Genomic DNA, 17,472 nt, shown 5'->3' on the forward strand with positions numbered 1-17,472 from the left:
CCGGTACTGGCCAAAAGTCTCAAAAGCGACAGCGCGTTGGTCCCACAGCTGACTATCACTTTATTGAACAACAAACGTCAAGAACTGGGTAATTCCGAGGAATTTGTGCCTTTTTTGTGTCCCCAACAATGTAGAGAATTACTTTGACAAATTATATAACATGTAATTACATGCTACAACATAACCCACTTGTGTAGAATGCTGAGGGAATATGGGTGTAGTTATTATTATGATGCATAATGGCAGATTTCAAATAATAGTCTAAAATATCATTTATCAACTTTTGTTGTACTTCATCAGGACAATATAGAGATGCCTGTCATTAACTCTCTCTCTCTCTCTCTCTCTCTCTCTCTCTCTCTCTCTCTCTCTCTCTCTATATATATATATATATATATATATATATATATATATATATGTGGGCCTATGTATGTATGTATTATTATTATTATTATTATTATTACCCTTATTAGATTGATTGTTTTACAAGAGAGAAAATTATGTCTAAATATGCCCTGTGCATTTGCAAATGCATGATTGTAGAACAGTCAAAATACTATCGCAAATTGAGTTCACCTGCCATGACATAGCATTTTGATAATTCATATATTATAGATAATTGTGGTATACAGCAGGGCTATTCAAATAGATTAGGCAATGGGCCACAATTGTAAAATGACTTGAAGCCAGGGACCACAAGACAGTGACAACAACAATATTCTGTGCTATAGGTCCAATAGAACACAATAATGGACATATTATGTCCATTATGTTAACTTATTAGGGCCCTGCTTCATACAATCATACTGCATTCATGCATTTTGATGTTTGATAGGATATTGTCTGTGCCAGTCCTTTAAAGTGCACAGGCTTTGATTTTGATATTAAGAAAATAGGAAGTAGATATTTCAGCATGTTCTGTGCACAGCTTCCTGGCATGGAAGCGTCTTTGTGAGGAAAGTATTAATAGTTAGACCATCTTTCAGCCCAAGATGCTATTTGGGACAAATAAAACATTTTGTGTTTTGAAGATGTGGATGAAGATGGAGAAGATGGACTCAAAACTAAAACATACGAGCTAATGACTGCAGATGAAGAATTATTTCTTTGATGTAATAGACAACATCCTCTCAAAACTCGTAGCTTCAAAATGATGATGATGGCATGTGATGGATGAACTGCACTCAAAACTAATCTTTTGTGCTCTTTTATGTTGATGTCCCACTGAAATGTAGCTTTTACCTTGTATTGCCTTACTTAATACGCCTATTTATTTCTCCATGTTTAACATGTAAGGCAGAATTGGGCAGAAAACATGAAGCAGTTGCAGCTTTGCAACATGGCAGCTGGATAGCTACCTTCGCACCAAAAAAAGTAATAAAATAATACATTTTTACTTTGGAATCTGGAATGGGGCCACAAGAAAGCTCCCCTGGGGAGGCCAAATCTCCAGGGGCCGCAGTTAAATATCACTGGCCTAGAGTATGTAGTGAGAATTATAAGTGGCTGTTTACAGTGGTCTACTGTTTACAGTAAAACATTGTGATGCCATGCAGGCTACATTTTTGATCATTAAAAAAGAAGATGCTGTGTAGCTAGTTTGGTATCAATATAGAACAAAACATGTGGGAGGAGATAGTTAGTTTAATTAGATGTGTAGAGGGGAAAAGACAGTGATGGACTTCATAATTCCTACCAGCTCAAAGCGCATGAACAATTGTGTGCAGGCGTGATGTTTCTTGGGAGTGAGAATGGGTTGGATATGCACGTACGACTGATTTGTTAAGTTTTTTGTGAAGTTAAGTTTTAAACTTTAGACGCTTGCTGTAGCATCATCATTCAGAATTCCTACAATGCCAGACTTTGCCAGTTGAGGAAGTTTGGCATAGGACCAGACCAGTGTGCCAAATTGTGTTTATTTTCAAGGATGGAAGAAAGAAATTTCCTGGCAGAAGAAGAAAGAAGAAGAATCAGAAATAAAAGAGGGACTGGTGGCATTTCTATCCAGCCCCTAATAACTAAACATGTGAAGTGAGCAAGTAGCCAACATAGATAGATGTTAGATAGATAGATAGATCTGCACAGTATAATAGCATCTATTAAAACCGACCACCTGCCTGGAGGAGATAAAGGCGTGGATGAACCGCAATTTCCTTCAGTTAAACAGCTCCAAGACTGAAGCCATCTTAATCGGCACCCCCCACCAGATCAAATCATGCCCCATAACCAGCATCTCATTCTCCGGTCAAAATCTCCCCCTCTCATCCACAGTCACCAACCTGGGTGTGAAAATGGACCCGCACCTCAACTTCGAGGCACACATTAAACACCTCTGTAAAACGTCCTTTTTCCACCTCAGGAACATCTCCACACTCCGCTCCACACTCACCCTGCCAGATGCTGAGAAACTCGTCCACGCCTTTATCTCCTCCAGGCTGGATTACTGCAATGCACTACTCATCGGGATCCCTAGCAAGAGCCTCCAAAGGCTCCAATACATCCAAAACAGCGCTGCTAGGGTCCTGATGAGAGTGCGAAAATATGACCATATCACACCCATCCTCCGCTCACTTCACTGGCTCCCCATCTCCTTCAGGACCGAATACAAGATTTCCCTTCTCACCCATCAGTGCATTTACGGCAACCCCCCCCCCCTACCTCAAAGAACTCCTCACCCCAAAACCTGCCACACGAAGCCTCCGCTCCAACAACACCAACCTGTAGCGATGAATCGGTTTCATTAAAGCTGAATTATCTTGCCAGATTAGTTTAGCCAAAGCACCCTGGATAAGTTTATCCATGACTCGATTTCACGAATGAAAATTACGCAATCCTACCTTAGTTACCATGGAAAACCAGTTGTGCCTGACACCAACCTCCGCACCATGGGCGACCGGGCCTTCTGCCACACAGCCCCTTGTCTGTGGAATGCCCTCCCAGACCACCTGAGAGCACCACAGTCCACTGATGCTTTTAAAAATGGACTGAAAACCTACCTTTTTAAAAAAGCATTTTTCTAACTTTTCACTGACTTGATTGTTTTTCGTATGAGTTTTAAATTCTAAATGTTGGCCCTCTTAGTTTAGCCTGGTTGGGTCTTTTAAAACTGTTTTGTTGCCTTTGCTGCTTTTATGCTCTGCTTTTAATCTGTAGCACTCTGAGATTCGTGAGAATGTAAAGTGCGTTATCAATAAAATGTATTATTATTATTATTATTATTATTAAAAGGATCCCTGAGAGAGAAGGAGAGGGATAGAGAGAGGGAGGGAGATAGAGGGCCCTATCATGCGTGCCGCCTTATCCCTTATCCCTAAACTCTTTTTTTCCCATTTTTAAATTTTTCCTATTTTGAAAAACATTTCACCAATAGTTCAAATAGCCGATCTACAAGCTCACAACGTGTCGATGTACAGTAGATCGGCTAGTTGAACTATTTTAAAATGTTTTTCAAAATAGTAAATGTCAGATTTACAGACACTCCTCGTTGCCTCATCCCATACAAGGCATTCCAGGCAAATGTCATCTGGACTTTCAGATCCTGTTCCGTCGAGGCAGCCCAGGCACAGACTGTACCTCAAGCTCCATCCCCTAGCGATGGTTCTATTGTGGGTCTATGTTAAATGCTATTACTTACTGCTATTGCTTTGTATATTTAAATTTAAGTTGTTAATGTTTTATTTAGAATTGTAATGTCAAAAACACAATTATTTGTATGACAATTAATCATCAACTAGAATTTCATGATTGTCACTCCTCATCTAAAAGGAAAAGGGTGTAAGGATAGTGTAAAAACATAAGTGTTTCCACTCTCCACTGTCAGTTGGCATGTTTCCTGCTCCTGCTGTTTCAATATTTCTACTTTTGGGATGTTTGCTGCATCAACACTTATTTGGCTGGGCTCATGTGTCCACAATGTCTCGCATTGTACCCCTGATCCAATTGTGGGAGAGGAGAGGCAAAAGTCTGCAGTGTAATGTCCCCATCTCCCACAGTTAAAGCAAACATGGCAGCCTCTTGGCTGTATCCCTCTTTGATGATAACTGCCTCTGCCTCCGTCTCCCAGATGTCCATACCTTCCTCTAAAGGCTGGTTTACCTTGATTACATGTGGTGGCCTCCTGTGATTTTTTCTTAGGTCTATAATTTACCTGTCTTACTTTATGGATTATTTCTAATTCCAAAAGGGAAAGGGCAACAGTACACTTTTCTCTGTCTTTGCTGCTTAGCCTCTTTATCCGATCTACTCCCATGGACCTAACACATAATTTAAGTCTTGTCTCTTAACACATAATTTAAGTCTTGTCTCTTAACGTTGTATGGACGTCTTTTTTGATGTGTTTTTGCAACTAGTGAGGTATGCACGGCGGATGGACGTAACGTTGTATGGACGTCACACACACACACACACACACATGAATTAATAATATACTGGACCATATGTAAAATGAGGAATATACCTTGTGATGCCAGTGACATTTTATTACAAATGAAAATAAAAATAAGAAACAGTGCAGTAACAATACGTTTTCGCATAGCAGCAATTTTGCATGTACAATATAATATTAATAACTGTAACATAACTGTTACTTTTCAGCATAAACATCGGGGCTCTTGACCAGGTGGTCAAGAGACACTGACACTGGCAGGTATGGCTTCAGTGGCGCACCTCGCTAATTTGACCCCCCCCCCCATTACTTTGGGAGTCTAGGTTCTCTCCCGCTTGAGACATTACTTTTTCAAACAAATTAATTATTTATCTTATCTGTTGTTATTGTATAATCATACCCTGACTGTCCTCAAAGCAGTCAATTTAAGTTGAAATACTCCAGCACTGACCTATAACTAAACTACTGTACCGTTCATTTGTATGTTAGCCCTCAGTTAGTACAATTAAGTTGAAATCCAGCACTTTTGAATTTCTTTCTGTGAAAGGTTAGCTAGACAGAGTTCTTTCAGAAATAACCCCCCACCTTCACCGAACAATCAAACACTGCCATTGTGATTTGCATATCAAAAAATCAAGGAACTGGCTGCATATCAGTGATAGGGCCACACAAAAAGGGTGGAATCCCCCAAAACAAGAGAAAAACAGGAGAAATAGAACAGAAAAAAGAACAGGAGTTGCCCAGGACCTTTATGGGGTTCTATCTCCTGACCTGAAAATGTATTTTCTGTTTAAAGAGCTGGGGAGACGGAAACCATGACAGAAAAAAATATTAAATAATTCTAGAGCAATGATACTATCAGAATATAATGTAGTCTGTCAGACATTTTTTATAATATAAAAAATATATTATCAAACATCTAACAACAATATCAACTATAGTGTTAACAGAGTGACAATGACATCACATGAGTCATTGTGAAACAATTATGATTCATGGTCACACTCTATTTCAGTAATATAATTAAATTGATGATATCTTATTGTATTTATTTCATTTTATTTGAATGCAGGGTCATTAAAATGAGTCCATATACAAACACATGTGTTGAATTAACTGTGGAAAAACTTGAAGAACAAGGCACTGGATTAAGTAAGCTTGGCAGTTAGCCTGGTCCCTACCAGGCTAACTTCACAGCTAAATTTCCATGGTAACTAAGGTAGGATTGCGTAATTTTCATTCGTGAAATCGAGTCATGGATAAACTTATCCAGGGTGCTTTGGCTAAACTAATCTGGCAAGATAATTCAGCTTTAATGAAACCGATTCATCGCTAATCCTGGCTAAATTAAGCCAGGATAGGTGTTAAATCCAGGCTTAACCCCTAATTCTGCTTTTGTGAAGTGGGCCCCTGGTCAGTATGTCCTGATAACACCCAAGAATGGTCTAATAAATTGCGTGTAGGTCAGTATGTTGCCTACTTCGCCCATTCAATGCATTGATAGCATCCAAATGGGGTGCACCAGAAGGACCCAACAGTGTTCAGAGAGGCAGGTGTAAGTAACTGAGTCAAGTACTGTACTTCAGTACAATTGCGACAATTTTCAATGCTTTTACTGGTACTTAGTAGAGTTCAAATACTACTCTTTTAATAATTTAGTAATTGATACTAAAACAAATTTATACTTCCACCACTGCAGAGGCCAGGCACAATTAACTCAATCCCTGCCAATCACGCATAAATGCGATCTATTAAATAGCGCACTTGGCCGCCAAGATCGCATAAATGCGTTCTATTGAAAAATTATTATTATTATTATTTTTTTTTTTTCAATTTGACCCAAAATGATTTTTCAAAGATTTAGACTCCCATCCACTTCCTTGTTAACTCGAAACTTAAAAATTCTGTATCTCGGCTCCTGAGTACTTTTTTAATTTCAATGAAAAATCTCTGGCAGACAACAGCAAAAAATCTGAAATAATTCTGCCAGTCATTCAGTTAAAGTCAACATGCGTTTTCACCACTGCCTCACTGACAAGTTAGCCTCACAACCTTGGAGAAAAGACTTGGAGCAGCAAGATTTGTTTTTGACAAACTATGTAGAATAACTTATTACAGGAGACTAGGGTCCAATATATAGGAGCTTTATTCAACAAGTATGAAAACTTAAAACAAACAAGACAGATGGGACACAAGAATCTTTGGCTGGGGTTACATCATCTTCTTGAAGTTTGCTATGGCTTCGTTCACCTTTTCCAGTTCTACTTGGCTCTGTCGCATCTGTGGGGCAAAAGAGGAATCGATTATCTATAGCAGTGTTTCTCAACCTAGTTTCCACACCCAATTAAAATTAAAGCTTTATTGTCTCCGCCAGGAGACTATGTTTTTGTTCTCGTCCTTCCGTGTGTCCACCAAGCTAACATTGGTCAAGCTTCACGTGACACGTGACAATATGTTGAAAGGGTGTGCTTTGATTGGCTAGCGAGACGCATGATGAAATAGAGCCCTATAAATAGGTGTGTCACTTCAAAAGATCATTTATATCTTTTGAAGTGAGGTAAGACAGGATTAATCAGGAACTGGCTCCGAGGAGCACATTTTCTAGTTTATATTGTCGCTTATATGATTTCCAAATATCAGCTTTTACATTAAACTGGACTCTTAGTATGTGATTATTACACCATATGTCAGTAAATATACAAATCAGCTGTAATTCTTTGAATATGTGTTCATATTGCAGATTACCAATACATGTTTGATGGGGGCCCAAGTTCACACAAACGTCCACATGACAAAATTAAAGGGATATTTCACTTTCAAAAAAACTTTGGGTCATTTTATCGTCTACTCAGGCTTTTGTGAGCCCCCCAGACAGTTTTTAAGTTGCTTGATTCAGTATTTAGATATTTGATATTCATTTTATCGAAAACTTTTTCCATTTATTTTTCATATTTTTTGGGGAAAATAAATAAATAAAATACAATAAAAAATGAAAAAAGTAATCGAAAAAACACGCCCCCCTCGCGTATTAGGAGGGCAGGGTGAGTCACCAGTACCAAGGATGGGTGTTTTTGATGAATCTAACATGTTAAAAATGGAGTTTGAAGTTATAATGGTTTGTATAGGAAGGGGTCTGATAAAATGAATATCAAATATCTAAATACTGAATCAAGCAATTTAAAAACGGTCTGGGGGGCTCACAAAAGCCTGAGTAGACGATAAAATGACCCAAAGTTTTTTTGAAAGTGAAATATCCCTTTTAAATGGTAGGCAATAGAACTACATAGGAAAGGGACTTGGCAACTTAAGAGATTACTGCATATTAGTATTTTGTGGGGTGACAATTTAATGCATAACACCTAAAATCATGACTTAATAGTCCAGAAGAAATTATATTTTACATTCGAGGTGTGAGAATGTCAACCATCTGAGGCACACAGGTTAAGTGTTCCCATGTCTAATACGTTAAGAAAAGGTGATCTTGTTTGTTTACCTTCTCTGCATCCAGCTCCTGGACTTTGATGGGAACCTTCTCCTTATAATCACTCTTGGCCAACTTCTCTGTCAGCTTGTCCATTTGCTTCTCCAGGTCACCTTTCTTGGTGGTCAGTTTAGATACCTCCTTCTCCACGTCAATGAGACCCTGGAGAAATAACAGGTGAAATGAGAGTGGAACAGACACCGGGCAGTTGTTAACAGTCGCTCTAAAACCAGTTGTTTTAGGACAGTATAACTGGAAGGAGGCAACACATACAGTATGAAATAAAAAGGAAATGTCCTCAGTAGAGAACAGACTTCCACCAAGGTGTCAGTTTGTCTATACGGTGCTTCTGGTGCCACATCCCCTTTTGGCCAATATAACTTCATGATACATTATCCTACAAGAGGTACCGACATTCAGTGGCCTCTGGAGGTTGACAGTGAAAAAATGTGATCAGTTCTTCCTGAGTTTATCTTTTGAGCCCATGATAATAAAACAAAATATTATACTGGGGTGTTAATCTGTTCAGACGTTATATGCATTTCTGTGACAAGGCCATGGCCCCCTCCCTTCTGCCAAATGCCATGAAAGGTTAATCATTTCTTTCTTGGACCAGAACCAACATTTCCACCATGTTTTATGCAAATGCCTTCATAACGGCTTGAAAAATCCTCCCAACAGACAGACAGATGGGGTGAAAACATTACTTCCTTGGCAGAGGTCATTTGCTTTTTAAATACTTCCCGGTGTATTGTCTGTGGCAATAGTATCGTCTCTGCCTGCTTTATGCACACATACTGTATGGCCCAGATCTGGAGTGGACGAAGATGTTGGGTTGAGAGCATAAAGTTGGCCACACAAACTCCCCACAGCAAGTGGGGTCTGCCATTTTCTACACTTAACATTGTCCATCCAGTGCCTCTTAATATGTTTTTTTCAATGCATCTAACATGTTTTCTAGTTATTTTATCTATTGCGCACAGGTATCATGTGTTGGGCCTTCCTGTGATTAAACCCTCCTAATATTAATTTGGCCTTTAAGGTGGGTTTAAGAGGGAAAGAGAGGCAGATTGCTGGTCCTCACCTTGAGCATGAGGTTGACGGTGCATCTGTCTGAGGCGATGGCCACGGCACAGCCCTCTGGGACAGCCTGGTCTCCTGTCAGGGGGATGACAGCCTGAGAGTAGGACAGGGTCTGGATCTGCAGACTGTACTTCTGCACCAGGGACGCCGTCTCACCGTCTATACACTGGAGATAACCTGCCATAGGAACGAATGGAACACAGAGAGAGGGACAGTTAGAGAAAGTTTCTTGCGCAAGAGATAAAGGTTACTTTAAGACATGCAAAATACAATGTACACTAGATTATCAGCCTGATCGCCAGAGAATTAGTATACATTGCACGGATTTGTGCATGTCATTCCGTGCATAGTCGCCTAGAAACCCCCAAATTCCGTGCATATGTACGGGGAGTCCCACGGTGGGCGTAACCAGTCGCAACCCGGAAAAACCAGGAAGTAGAGCAGTCCCCACAACAAAATGTACGATTCTGTGCCTATCGGTACGTAACTCAAACGGCGCTGAGTAGGCTGAAGGGAATGTCGCAATGTTCAGGACGGCAACTCGCTCGCTTTAGCTCGCTCGGTGGTCCTTCACACGGCGACAATTCCCTTGAGACTGCGCGCCTCCGAAATGGTTTAGTCACAATGGGGGAGATGCGAGGCGGCTATGCACGGAATTTGTGGTTTTCCAGTAGTCTATGCACGGATTTTGAGAAACGTTGAAAAACGTTCAATGAGAACGTTTCCTCTGGCGATCGGGTTGAGATTATAAAGGCTGGTATAGAAACATAAGTATATCAACGATAATAATTATTGCACATGATCCAAAGATTTACTGATCCATTCACTTACTGGTTAAAGTATTTGGGAAATATTCTGTATCTCGGCTCCTGTGTTTTATTATGTATTTTTGGCGAAACATGCTATTTTCAACTGGGTATAACAAGCGAACGGGAGGTCACAATGACATTTGTTTTTCCACTGAAGCACAGAGAAACCCTCTGGGATTAGCAACCATCAGGGGATCGATCATACTGGAGATAAATATTCCGTGGTTCTTGAAAGATTAGTCAGAATGCTTGTTAGGTTTTCCATGCCTTCAGCGCCTGTGATATTATTATGATTATAATTATGTGTGTATTTACTGTGTGGTAGGCCGACATATAAAGGCATAGGTAAAATACATACATATATGAAGGTTAATACTGCCTGTTTGGAGTCATTAACTGAGGCAGCTCATAAGGTCTCATAAGTTGGGTCCTTTCTCAGAGTGTGTGGGTCGTAAATTCCGTACCATTCCCTTATCTCGAAGAGGAGCGAGAGAGGCTCAAATGACATGCTTGATGCCTATGTTAGGGGGAAGGAGAAAGACACTTGCGAGGTGCTCATCGTATTTGCCCAGTGAGTAAAGGCACATATTGGGGGTCCTTGCTTAGATTTTCTGAGGGTCATAAAAATTCCAGTCTTATCAGGAAAGAGAGAGAGAACCAGGCCACCTTGGGGGGTGGGCATGATCTCTGGTGGGAGGCAACATCCTTTGTGTGGGTCTGTGTGGCTGAGTCACTGAGAACTCAGTTTCTTGGAGTCCCTCAACAGACCAGTAGTAAGTAGAAAAGCTCTTGATACACAAAGATTAATGGTCATATATGCTGATATGTTTATTGTTTGTGTGAAGATTCATGTCGGTAATATTGTATTATTGTTTCTGTGTTTCAATCTTTCTGTAGGTTTAAAACCTGTTTGACCTGTCTGTCTGTCTGTCTGACCGGACAGCCTGACCTGGCTAGACTTTGTTAGTAGAATGTGAGCCTACTGGCAAGGTTGGAGTTGACTAAGATAGTAGTTGACTGGCCGCTTAGTAGAATGATTGTCTGCTAGGTGTGTTAATGTATGTTTGTATTTGTGTTAGTAAATAAAAACCATAAAAGACACAGGTTTGGGTAGGTCTGAGTATTATCTACTTTACACCGATTCAGGGACTCCGGCCTTTTGCGAGGGCCGTTAGCCGACCAGTCGCACAAAGTAGTGTGCGTCGGGTTGAAATTCGTACAGTTTTAAACTATTGTCTGCCTTTTCATTAAGGCATAGCCTATAGGTGGTCGAAGTAGTTTAAAAAAATTCATACAGTTTTAAACTACTATCGGCCTTTAATTAAGGCCTTTAGGTGATTTAAGTAGTTTATAACAAATAGTAACCTGATAGTCTCTGAATGGAGTCAGAGACCCTTTGGAGCAGGTTACGTTTATAACCGTGTTAAATAATAATTTATCACGGCTATAAACAACTTGTTGCTCTGGATTATGGGACCAGGGCAATAAGAAGCGTTAGGCCACTTTTGAGGGTAGTCAGAAGTTGTAAGGATACACGCGTTGGGCCACTTTTGAAGGTAGTCAGAAGTTGTAAAGAGATGCACACGTACAGTTTTGAACTACTGACCTAACTATTGCTCTCTTAAAGGTGAGGCTAGTGGGAGTGTTTGAAATTTGTACAGTTTGAACTACTGACCTAACTATTGCTCTCTTAAAGGTGAGGCTAGTGGGAATTTGAAGTAGTTTAGACAAATTGTAACCATCTTGTTGCTCTGGGTTATGGGACCAGGGCAATAAGAACGAAGTGAGGCCACTTTTGAAGGTAGTCAGAAGTAGAGAGACAAGGCGGCGGAGGTCACCGTCGACATAGAGGACAAAGGGAAGGTTAACTGGTTTAACATCAGGGGTTTCAATGTTAACTGTATGTGTATGTGATACTAGAACAGGATTAGTTGTCAGGGGTTTTCATTGTTTAGGGTATGTGATGTAAGTCAGGGATAACGTTATTTAACTGCATGTGATACTAGGTCAGGATTAGTTATCAGGGGTTAAATTATTCAACGTTATTAGCCTATTGTTGTTGTTAGTGTACACAGATGCGAGCTGTGGATTCTAACAACAAAGGGAGACACTGCTACCTACCAAATTGCTAACTGGGTGCTGTCAAGCCTGATAACTTATACCTAACTAGGTAGCCTGTCTTTCAAGCCGTCCAGAGAACACTTTTAGTGGGAGGGAAGAGGAGTGAGATGGGAGGGTTAGTTGAGTTAGGAGTGAGGTGGGAGTCAGCACATAAGGCTTTTGGGAGGGCATTGCAGTGGATGACTGACTATATTATGGTTCTTGCAAGAACACTAGTCAGGGAGAGGGAGTCACTGGGAGCAGAGTACGATAGACTCATTGATGCTGCCAGTGACTATGTGAGCCCGCCAGAAGGCGCTACCACCGCTGATCGGGTGGTTGGCGCAGGGCGGATGGAGCAGATCTTCCCGGGAGTCGGGGGCGAGCCAGGAGACCCGGGCTGTCCCGGAGAGGGAGATCTACTCATCACGACACGCGGAGAAGGCGCAGAGGAGGTCGTGACAGCCGGCGGAGAGGGGCCGTCGGCGGGAGAGAAGGGAGCGCCATCAGAGGGCGGACCAGACGGCGTTGCTCCCGCAGACGAAGCTGCGGGTGCGGGGGAGGTGCCACGGGAGATCGCGAGAGAGGCCGCGGGGGACGTGACGGTCGAGGTAGAGACGCCTACGGAGAAAGCCGAGGGGGAGACCGACACCAATCCACGCACCGACATCACACCAGTGCAGAGCGTCGTGGCACCACCTAAGCCAACGGGGACGGCCGACAACGATCCACACTCTGTCACCACACCAGGGAAGAGCGAGGCCCGGGTGGGTCAAGGTGGGAGGCCAGTAGCCACAAGAGCCAGACCAGTCGGGTTTGGAGGGCGCGGCCTAACGAACCAGGAGCAAGAGGAGCTGCTCCTGGGGTTGGCAGAGTTGTGTGAGCTGCTGAAACCCCCTGACCCATTCGCGCCTGGTCGGTGGGTCATGAGTAAGTTGAGGGGGAGGCTGAAAGAAGTCACTGTCCCACCACAGTCATCGGCGCGGGCTGGTGGTGGGGTTGCGTTTCGCGGCGGCACAGGAACACTGCCAGAGAAGCTGACTTCTCCACTTCTACCCTCCGCAGGGGGTGGCAGTGGTTTGGATATGGCCAGGGCCACACCGAAGCAACCTGGACCGCTGCGGTTGAGCATGACTGGCACAGAGGCCCACAAGGCGGTGGGCCTATGTGTCCGTTTATGGTCGGCTGGCAGGGGTACTTAGGTGCACTCGGGTGGACAGAGATGCTATGCGCAGCACTAAAAAAGAAAACGTCTGAAGTGTCCTACTTTTGTTGTAGTAGTTAGGACCTTTTGTGATGTTTCTTAACATGTGAATGGAAGGAGCCATTTCCAAATGTGTGCTATGCGACATCGAAGGACGTCTAAAGTGTCTTACTGTGTGTGGTAGTTTAGGACCTTTATGATGTGCCTGTAACAGTGAAATGAATGGAGCCATTTCAAAATGTATGCAATTATGATGAGGATTTGAATAACTTGCATGATGATGATGATGATGAGTATTAATTTACTGCCTGGGATGGAAAGGGGTTGAGTGGGGTGCCTTGATACAGGTTATGTTCACCACTTAATCTCTTTTATACTTAGTTGTACGATGATGTCACGCAAAATTGGCTAAATGGCTGACCTGCCAGGTTGTGAGCTTGTAGATCTGCTATTTTACCATTGCGAAACATTTAAGACACTTTGCCCATGAGTGAAAGGGGTTTAAAGTGGGAGGGAAAGGACACATCAGTGTTCCAAAAGATGAGCTTGTAGATCTGCTAATTTTCATTTTAAAACTTTGCCCAGGATATAGGTGGTCGAAGTAGTTTACAAATTCGTACAGTTTTGGACTACTGGCCTAACTATTGCTCTCTTAAAGGTGAGGCTAGTGGGAGTTCAAGTGGTTTAAAAATTCGTACAGTTTTGAACTATTGACACTGACCGATAGTGGTTTATAGATTTGCACGGTTTTGAACTACTGGCCTAACTATTGCTCTCTTAAAGGTGAGGCTAGTGGGAGTTTGAAGGGTTCGAGAATTCGTGCAGTTTTAATCCACTGTCGGCCTTTAATTAAGGCCTATAGGTATTGAAAGGGGTTTAAAGTGGGGGAAAACAGGCAACTACATACCAAATTAGTTTGTTTTCTGGATTGGGGAATTTATGTTAAACATGTGTGGTGTGCATAAATTCATGTTATGTGTGAAGTACGTAACTTTTTAAGTTTGACATGTGGGCTGTTCCGAGTATGGGATCGGAGTGGTTTGCAGACCAAAGTAAGATGTACCTAGTTAGGCATGTGTGAAGTACATTGCTTACTATGCCAGGCGGTGCCTCACTCACTAAGGGGCGACCTTCCAGTGTGTTCTCTAAGCCATAAACCAGAGGTAAATGGATTGTAGCCATTTCCTGCTGCCAGTGGGGGAGGATTATCATATGGGTGGGCCGTGAATGTGAGAGGTTATTGCGGCCTCTGGGTCGGCCGACCCAGAGGCCGGGTGGGAGGTGTTAGGTTTTCCATGCCTTCAGCGCCTGTGATATTATTATGATTATAATTATGTGTGTATTTACTGTGTGGTAGGCCGACATATAAAGGCATAGGTAAAATACATACATATATGAAGGTTAATACTGCCTGTTTGGAGTCATTAACTGAGGCAGCTCATAAGGTCTCATAAGTTGGGTCCTTTCTCAGAGTGTGTGGGTCGTAAATTCCGTACCATTCCCTTATCTCGAAGAGGAGCGAGAGAGGCTCAAATGACATGCTTGATGCCTATGTTAGGGGGAAGGAGAAAGACACTTGCGAGGTGCTCATCGTATTTGCCCAGTGAGTAAAGGCACATATTGGGGGTCCTTGCTTAGATTTTCTGAGGGTCATAAAAATTCCAGTCTTATCAGGAAAGAGAGAGAGAACCAGGCCACCTTGGGGGGTGGGCATGATCTCTGGTGGGAGGCAACATCCTTTGTGTGGGTCTGTGTGGCTGAGTCACTGAGAACTCAGTTTCTTGGAGTCCCTCAACAGACCAGTAGTAAGTAGAAAAGCTCTTGATACACAAAGATTAATGGTCATATATGCTGATATGTTTATTGTTTGTGTGAAGATTCATGTCGGTAATATTGTATTATTGTTTCTGTGTTTCAATCTTTCTGTAGGTTTAAAACCTGTTTGACCTGTCTGTCTGTCTGTCTGACCGGACAGCCTGACCTGGCTAGACTTTGTTAGTAGAATGTGAGCCTACTGGCAAGGTTGGAGTTGACTAAGATAGTAGTTGACTGGCCGCTTAGTAGAATGATTGTCTGCTAGGTGTGTTAATGTATGTTTGTATTTGTGTTAGTAAATAAAAACCATAAAAGACACAGGTTTGGGTAGGTCTGAGTATTATCTACTTTACACCGATTCAGGGACTCCGGCCTTTTGCGAGGGCCGTTAGCCGACCAGTCGCACAAAGTAGTGTGCGTCGGGTTGAAATTCGTACAATGCTTAAAAACGCTTGCAGAAGCTATGGCCTGGCAAGCTAAAATCCCTGGCAGTGAATGTGTTAATTATTGAAGCAAACGTGAACAAATATTCTCATGAACAAAAGGTCCCGCACACTGCTCTTGCTCAGCAGCCTCTTTTATTTAAATTGACAGACATTTCGGTCCCACTGGACCTTCATCAAGAGTGTCTTACGTAAGACACTCTTGATTCTTGAGAATATTTTTCATGTTTGCTTCAGTTTTCAATGTCCAACACACCTGCATCCAAAAGAAGTGGATGTGCGAATACTTCCTGTCCATAGGCAATTCATTATTGCACATTGAGTACTAATACAGAGGCTATTATGTTCAAGTGGCATGACAAAGTGGTCGTGGGTGGTCATTACAGAAACTTGGTATTAAATCATATTATATGTCAAGTTAGACCATTTAGAATAATGTTTCCTAACTGCATTAAGGAAACAATACTTACACTTCTCTAATTTAACTATTACCGAAGTGTCATGAAGTATTCCAAATTCTTAACATGCCGGCTGCTTCCATTAGTCAAGTCAGATTTATTTATCCAGCACATTTCATACGACAGGCATAGACACAATGTGCTCATACTATACATGCTGCAGTAAGGGATAATTGGTTTATTAAAGCCTGAAGATTGTGTTCTTCACTGACCATTATTTTGAGGGGAATACACAGAAAGCCTACACATCTCAACCTCCATGGGCTACACCCAGACACAGAGAAGTAGAAGCTTTGTATTTTTGTGGGTGGGTGGAACGGGGATTTCCAATCCCAGAGATCTGTCAGTAGTGAGTAGTGGACTTGTTTGTGAGCCTCACTGCCACAGGGAAAAACTGCTCCAGTGGCGCGAGGAAGTGGTCTTGATAGACTGATGGTTCTTGCTGGAAGGTGGCTTTTGGATGAGAGGTAGCGAACTTGGGCTAAGAGGAGCCGGTGCTAATCTTTCCTGCTCGCTTCTTGGTCCTGGAGCAAGCAGGAAAGATAATCACTTAGTCTGGACAATAGCACTTTGTCATGACCTTCTTAGGAGTTCTTAAACTTTAACACTGATAGTAAGACGATACTTGTTTTAATGTTTTCCAATCTGTACGGCTTTGTCTTGGTTTTAACCCTGGATTGCTGAATCTCCTGTCTGCACAGCATATTTACCCACGGGTATTAACCCATTAAGACCTGAGGCCGATTCTACAAAACATCTGTCGGGTAGAAACCTCATACGTCCAAAACCTTTACTTTTCAGGATTCAATTTCAAAAACAGCAAAAGTAGCTGATCTACAAGCTCAAAAGGCATCGCTTCGTGCCACATTTCGAGCTTGCAGATCTGCTACTTTTGATGCTTTTGTGTGACGCTGTAGTTTGATCAAGTGGGGCATTAATTTAAATCGCAGATCTACAAGCTCACAACACATCACAACTCAACGTGTTGTGAGCTTGTAGAGGGAAGGGATCACGTATAGACCCCTGGGGGACCCCGGTCAGTGAAGTATATAGGGTTTTGTGATTCATAAAAAAACCTTGACCTCAAAATTGCAATGTCACCTATTGCAGGTGAGCTATTACAACACAGGTCTTATGCCTTTGTCTTTGAGTAATTGCTGTCATATTACTCTGTGTGTGTGTGTGTGTGTGTGTGTGTGTGTGTGTGTGTGTGTGTGTGTGTGTGTGTGATCTTACAGTCAGCTCGTGTCTTGGTCAGGTTGTAGTCTGCCCTGAGAGAACGAATGGTCTTGACCACGGTCATCACAAACTCCATGTGGCGGTCCACCTCGTCACTCTGCCAGCAGAACTATGTACACACACAAAATATAAAGCACTCACACACATGCAAAGACAAGCAACACCCAGCATACACAAATGGAAAATAGTAGCATCTTTTAAAAAAAAGAAAAAAGGAAAAGTGAAACAGCGCCATCTTGCCTTGGCACAGAACACCGGGACATGAAGATTTGATACGGATGAATTCACTAACTGATGTTGATCATTGAGGTCTCCAGTTGGCTTATTTTAATTAGCTTCACTCATCAAGTACTCAAGGTTTGCACTTTTATAGTGCTCCGCATGCGGTATCAACACACTGATGAATTCAAATTAAAAAATAGCAACAACAAAAAAGAAAAAGCGGCTATTTTTGCT

At 42.1% G+C, this 17,472-nt stretch overlaps 1 protein-coding gene across 1 annotated transcript in view; it reads right to left on the reverse strand.

The window, feature by feature from the left end:
• Positions 1 to 6,512: 6,512 nt before the first annotated feature.
• Positions 6,513 to 17,472, reverse strand: part of vars1 (valyl-tRNA synthetase 1) — a 38,742-nt gene continuing 27,782 nt past the window's right edge. The window contains exons 26-29 of the mRNA XM_084052490.1: positions 17,014 to 17,125; positions 8,950 to 9,125; positions 7,878 to 8,027; positions 6,513 to 6,664 (exon numbers count right to left, since the gene is read on the reverse strand). Of these exons, the coding sequence (XP_083908616.1) occupies positions 6,596 to 6,664; positions 7,878 to 8,027; positions 8,950 to 9,125; positions 17,014 to 17,125 (507 nt within the window). The 3' untranslated portion in view covers positions 6,513 to 6,595. The remainder of the gene's footprint in view (positions 6,665 to 7,877; positions 8,028 to 8,949; positions 9,126 to 17,013; positions 17,126 to 17,472) is intronic.

Source organism: Gymnoscopelus microlampas, assembly GCF_963454915.1.
Source record: "Gymnoscopelus microlampas genome assembly, chromosome: 3".
Lineage (NCBI taxonomy): Eukaryota > Metazoa > Chordata > Actinopteri > Myctophiformes > Myctophidae > Gymnoscopelus > Gymnoscopelus microlampas.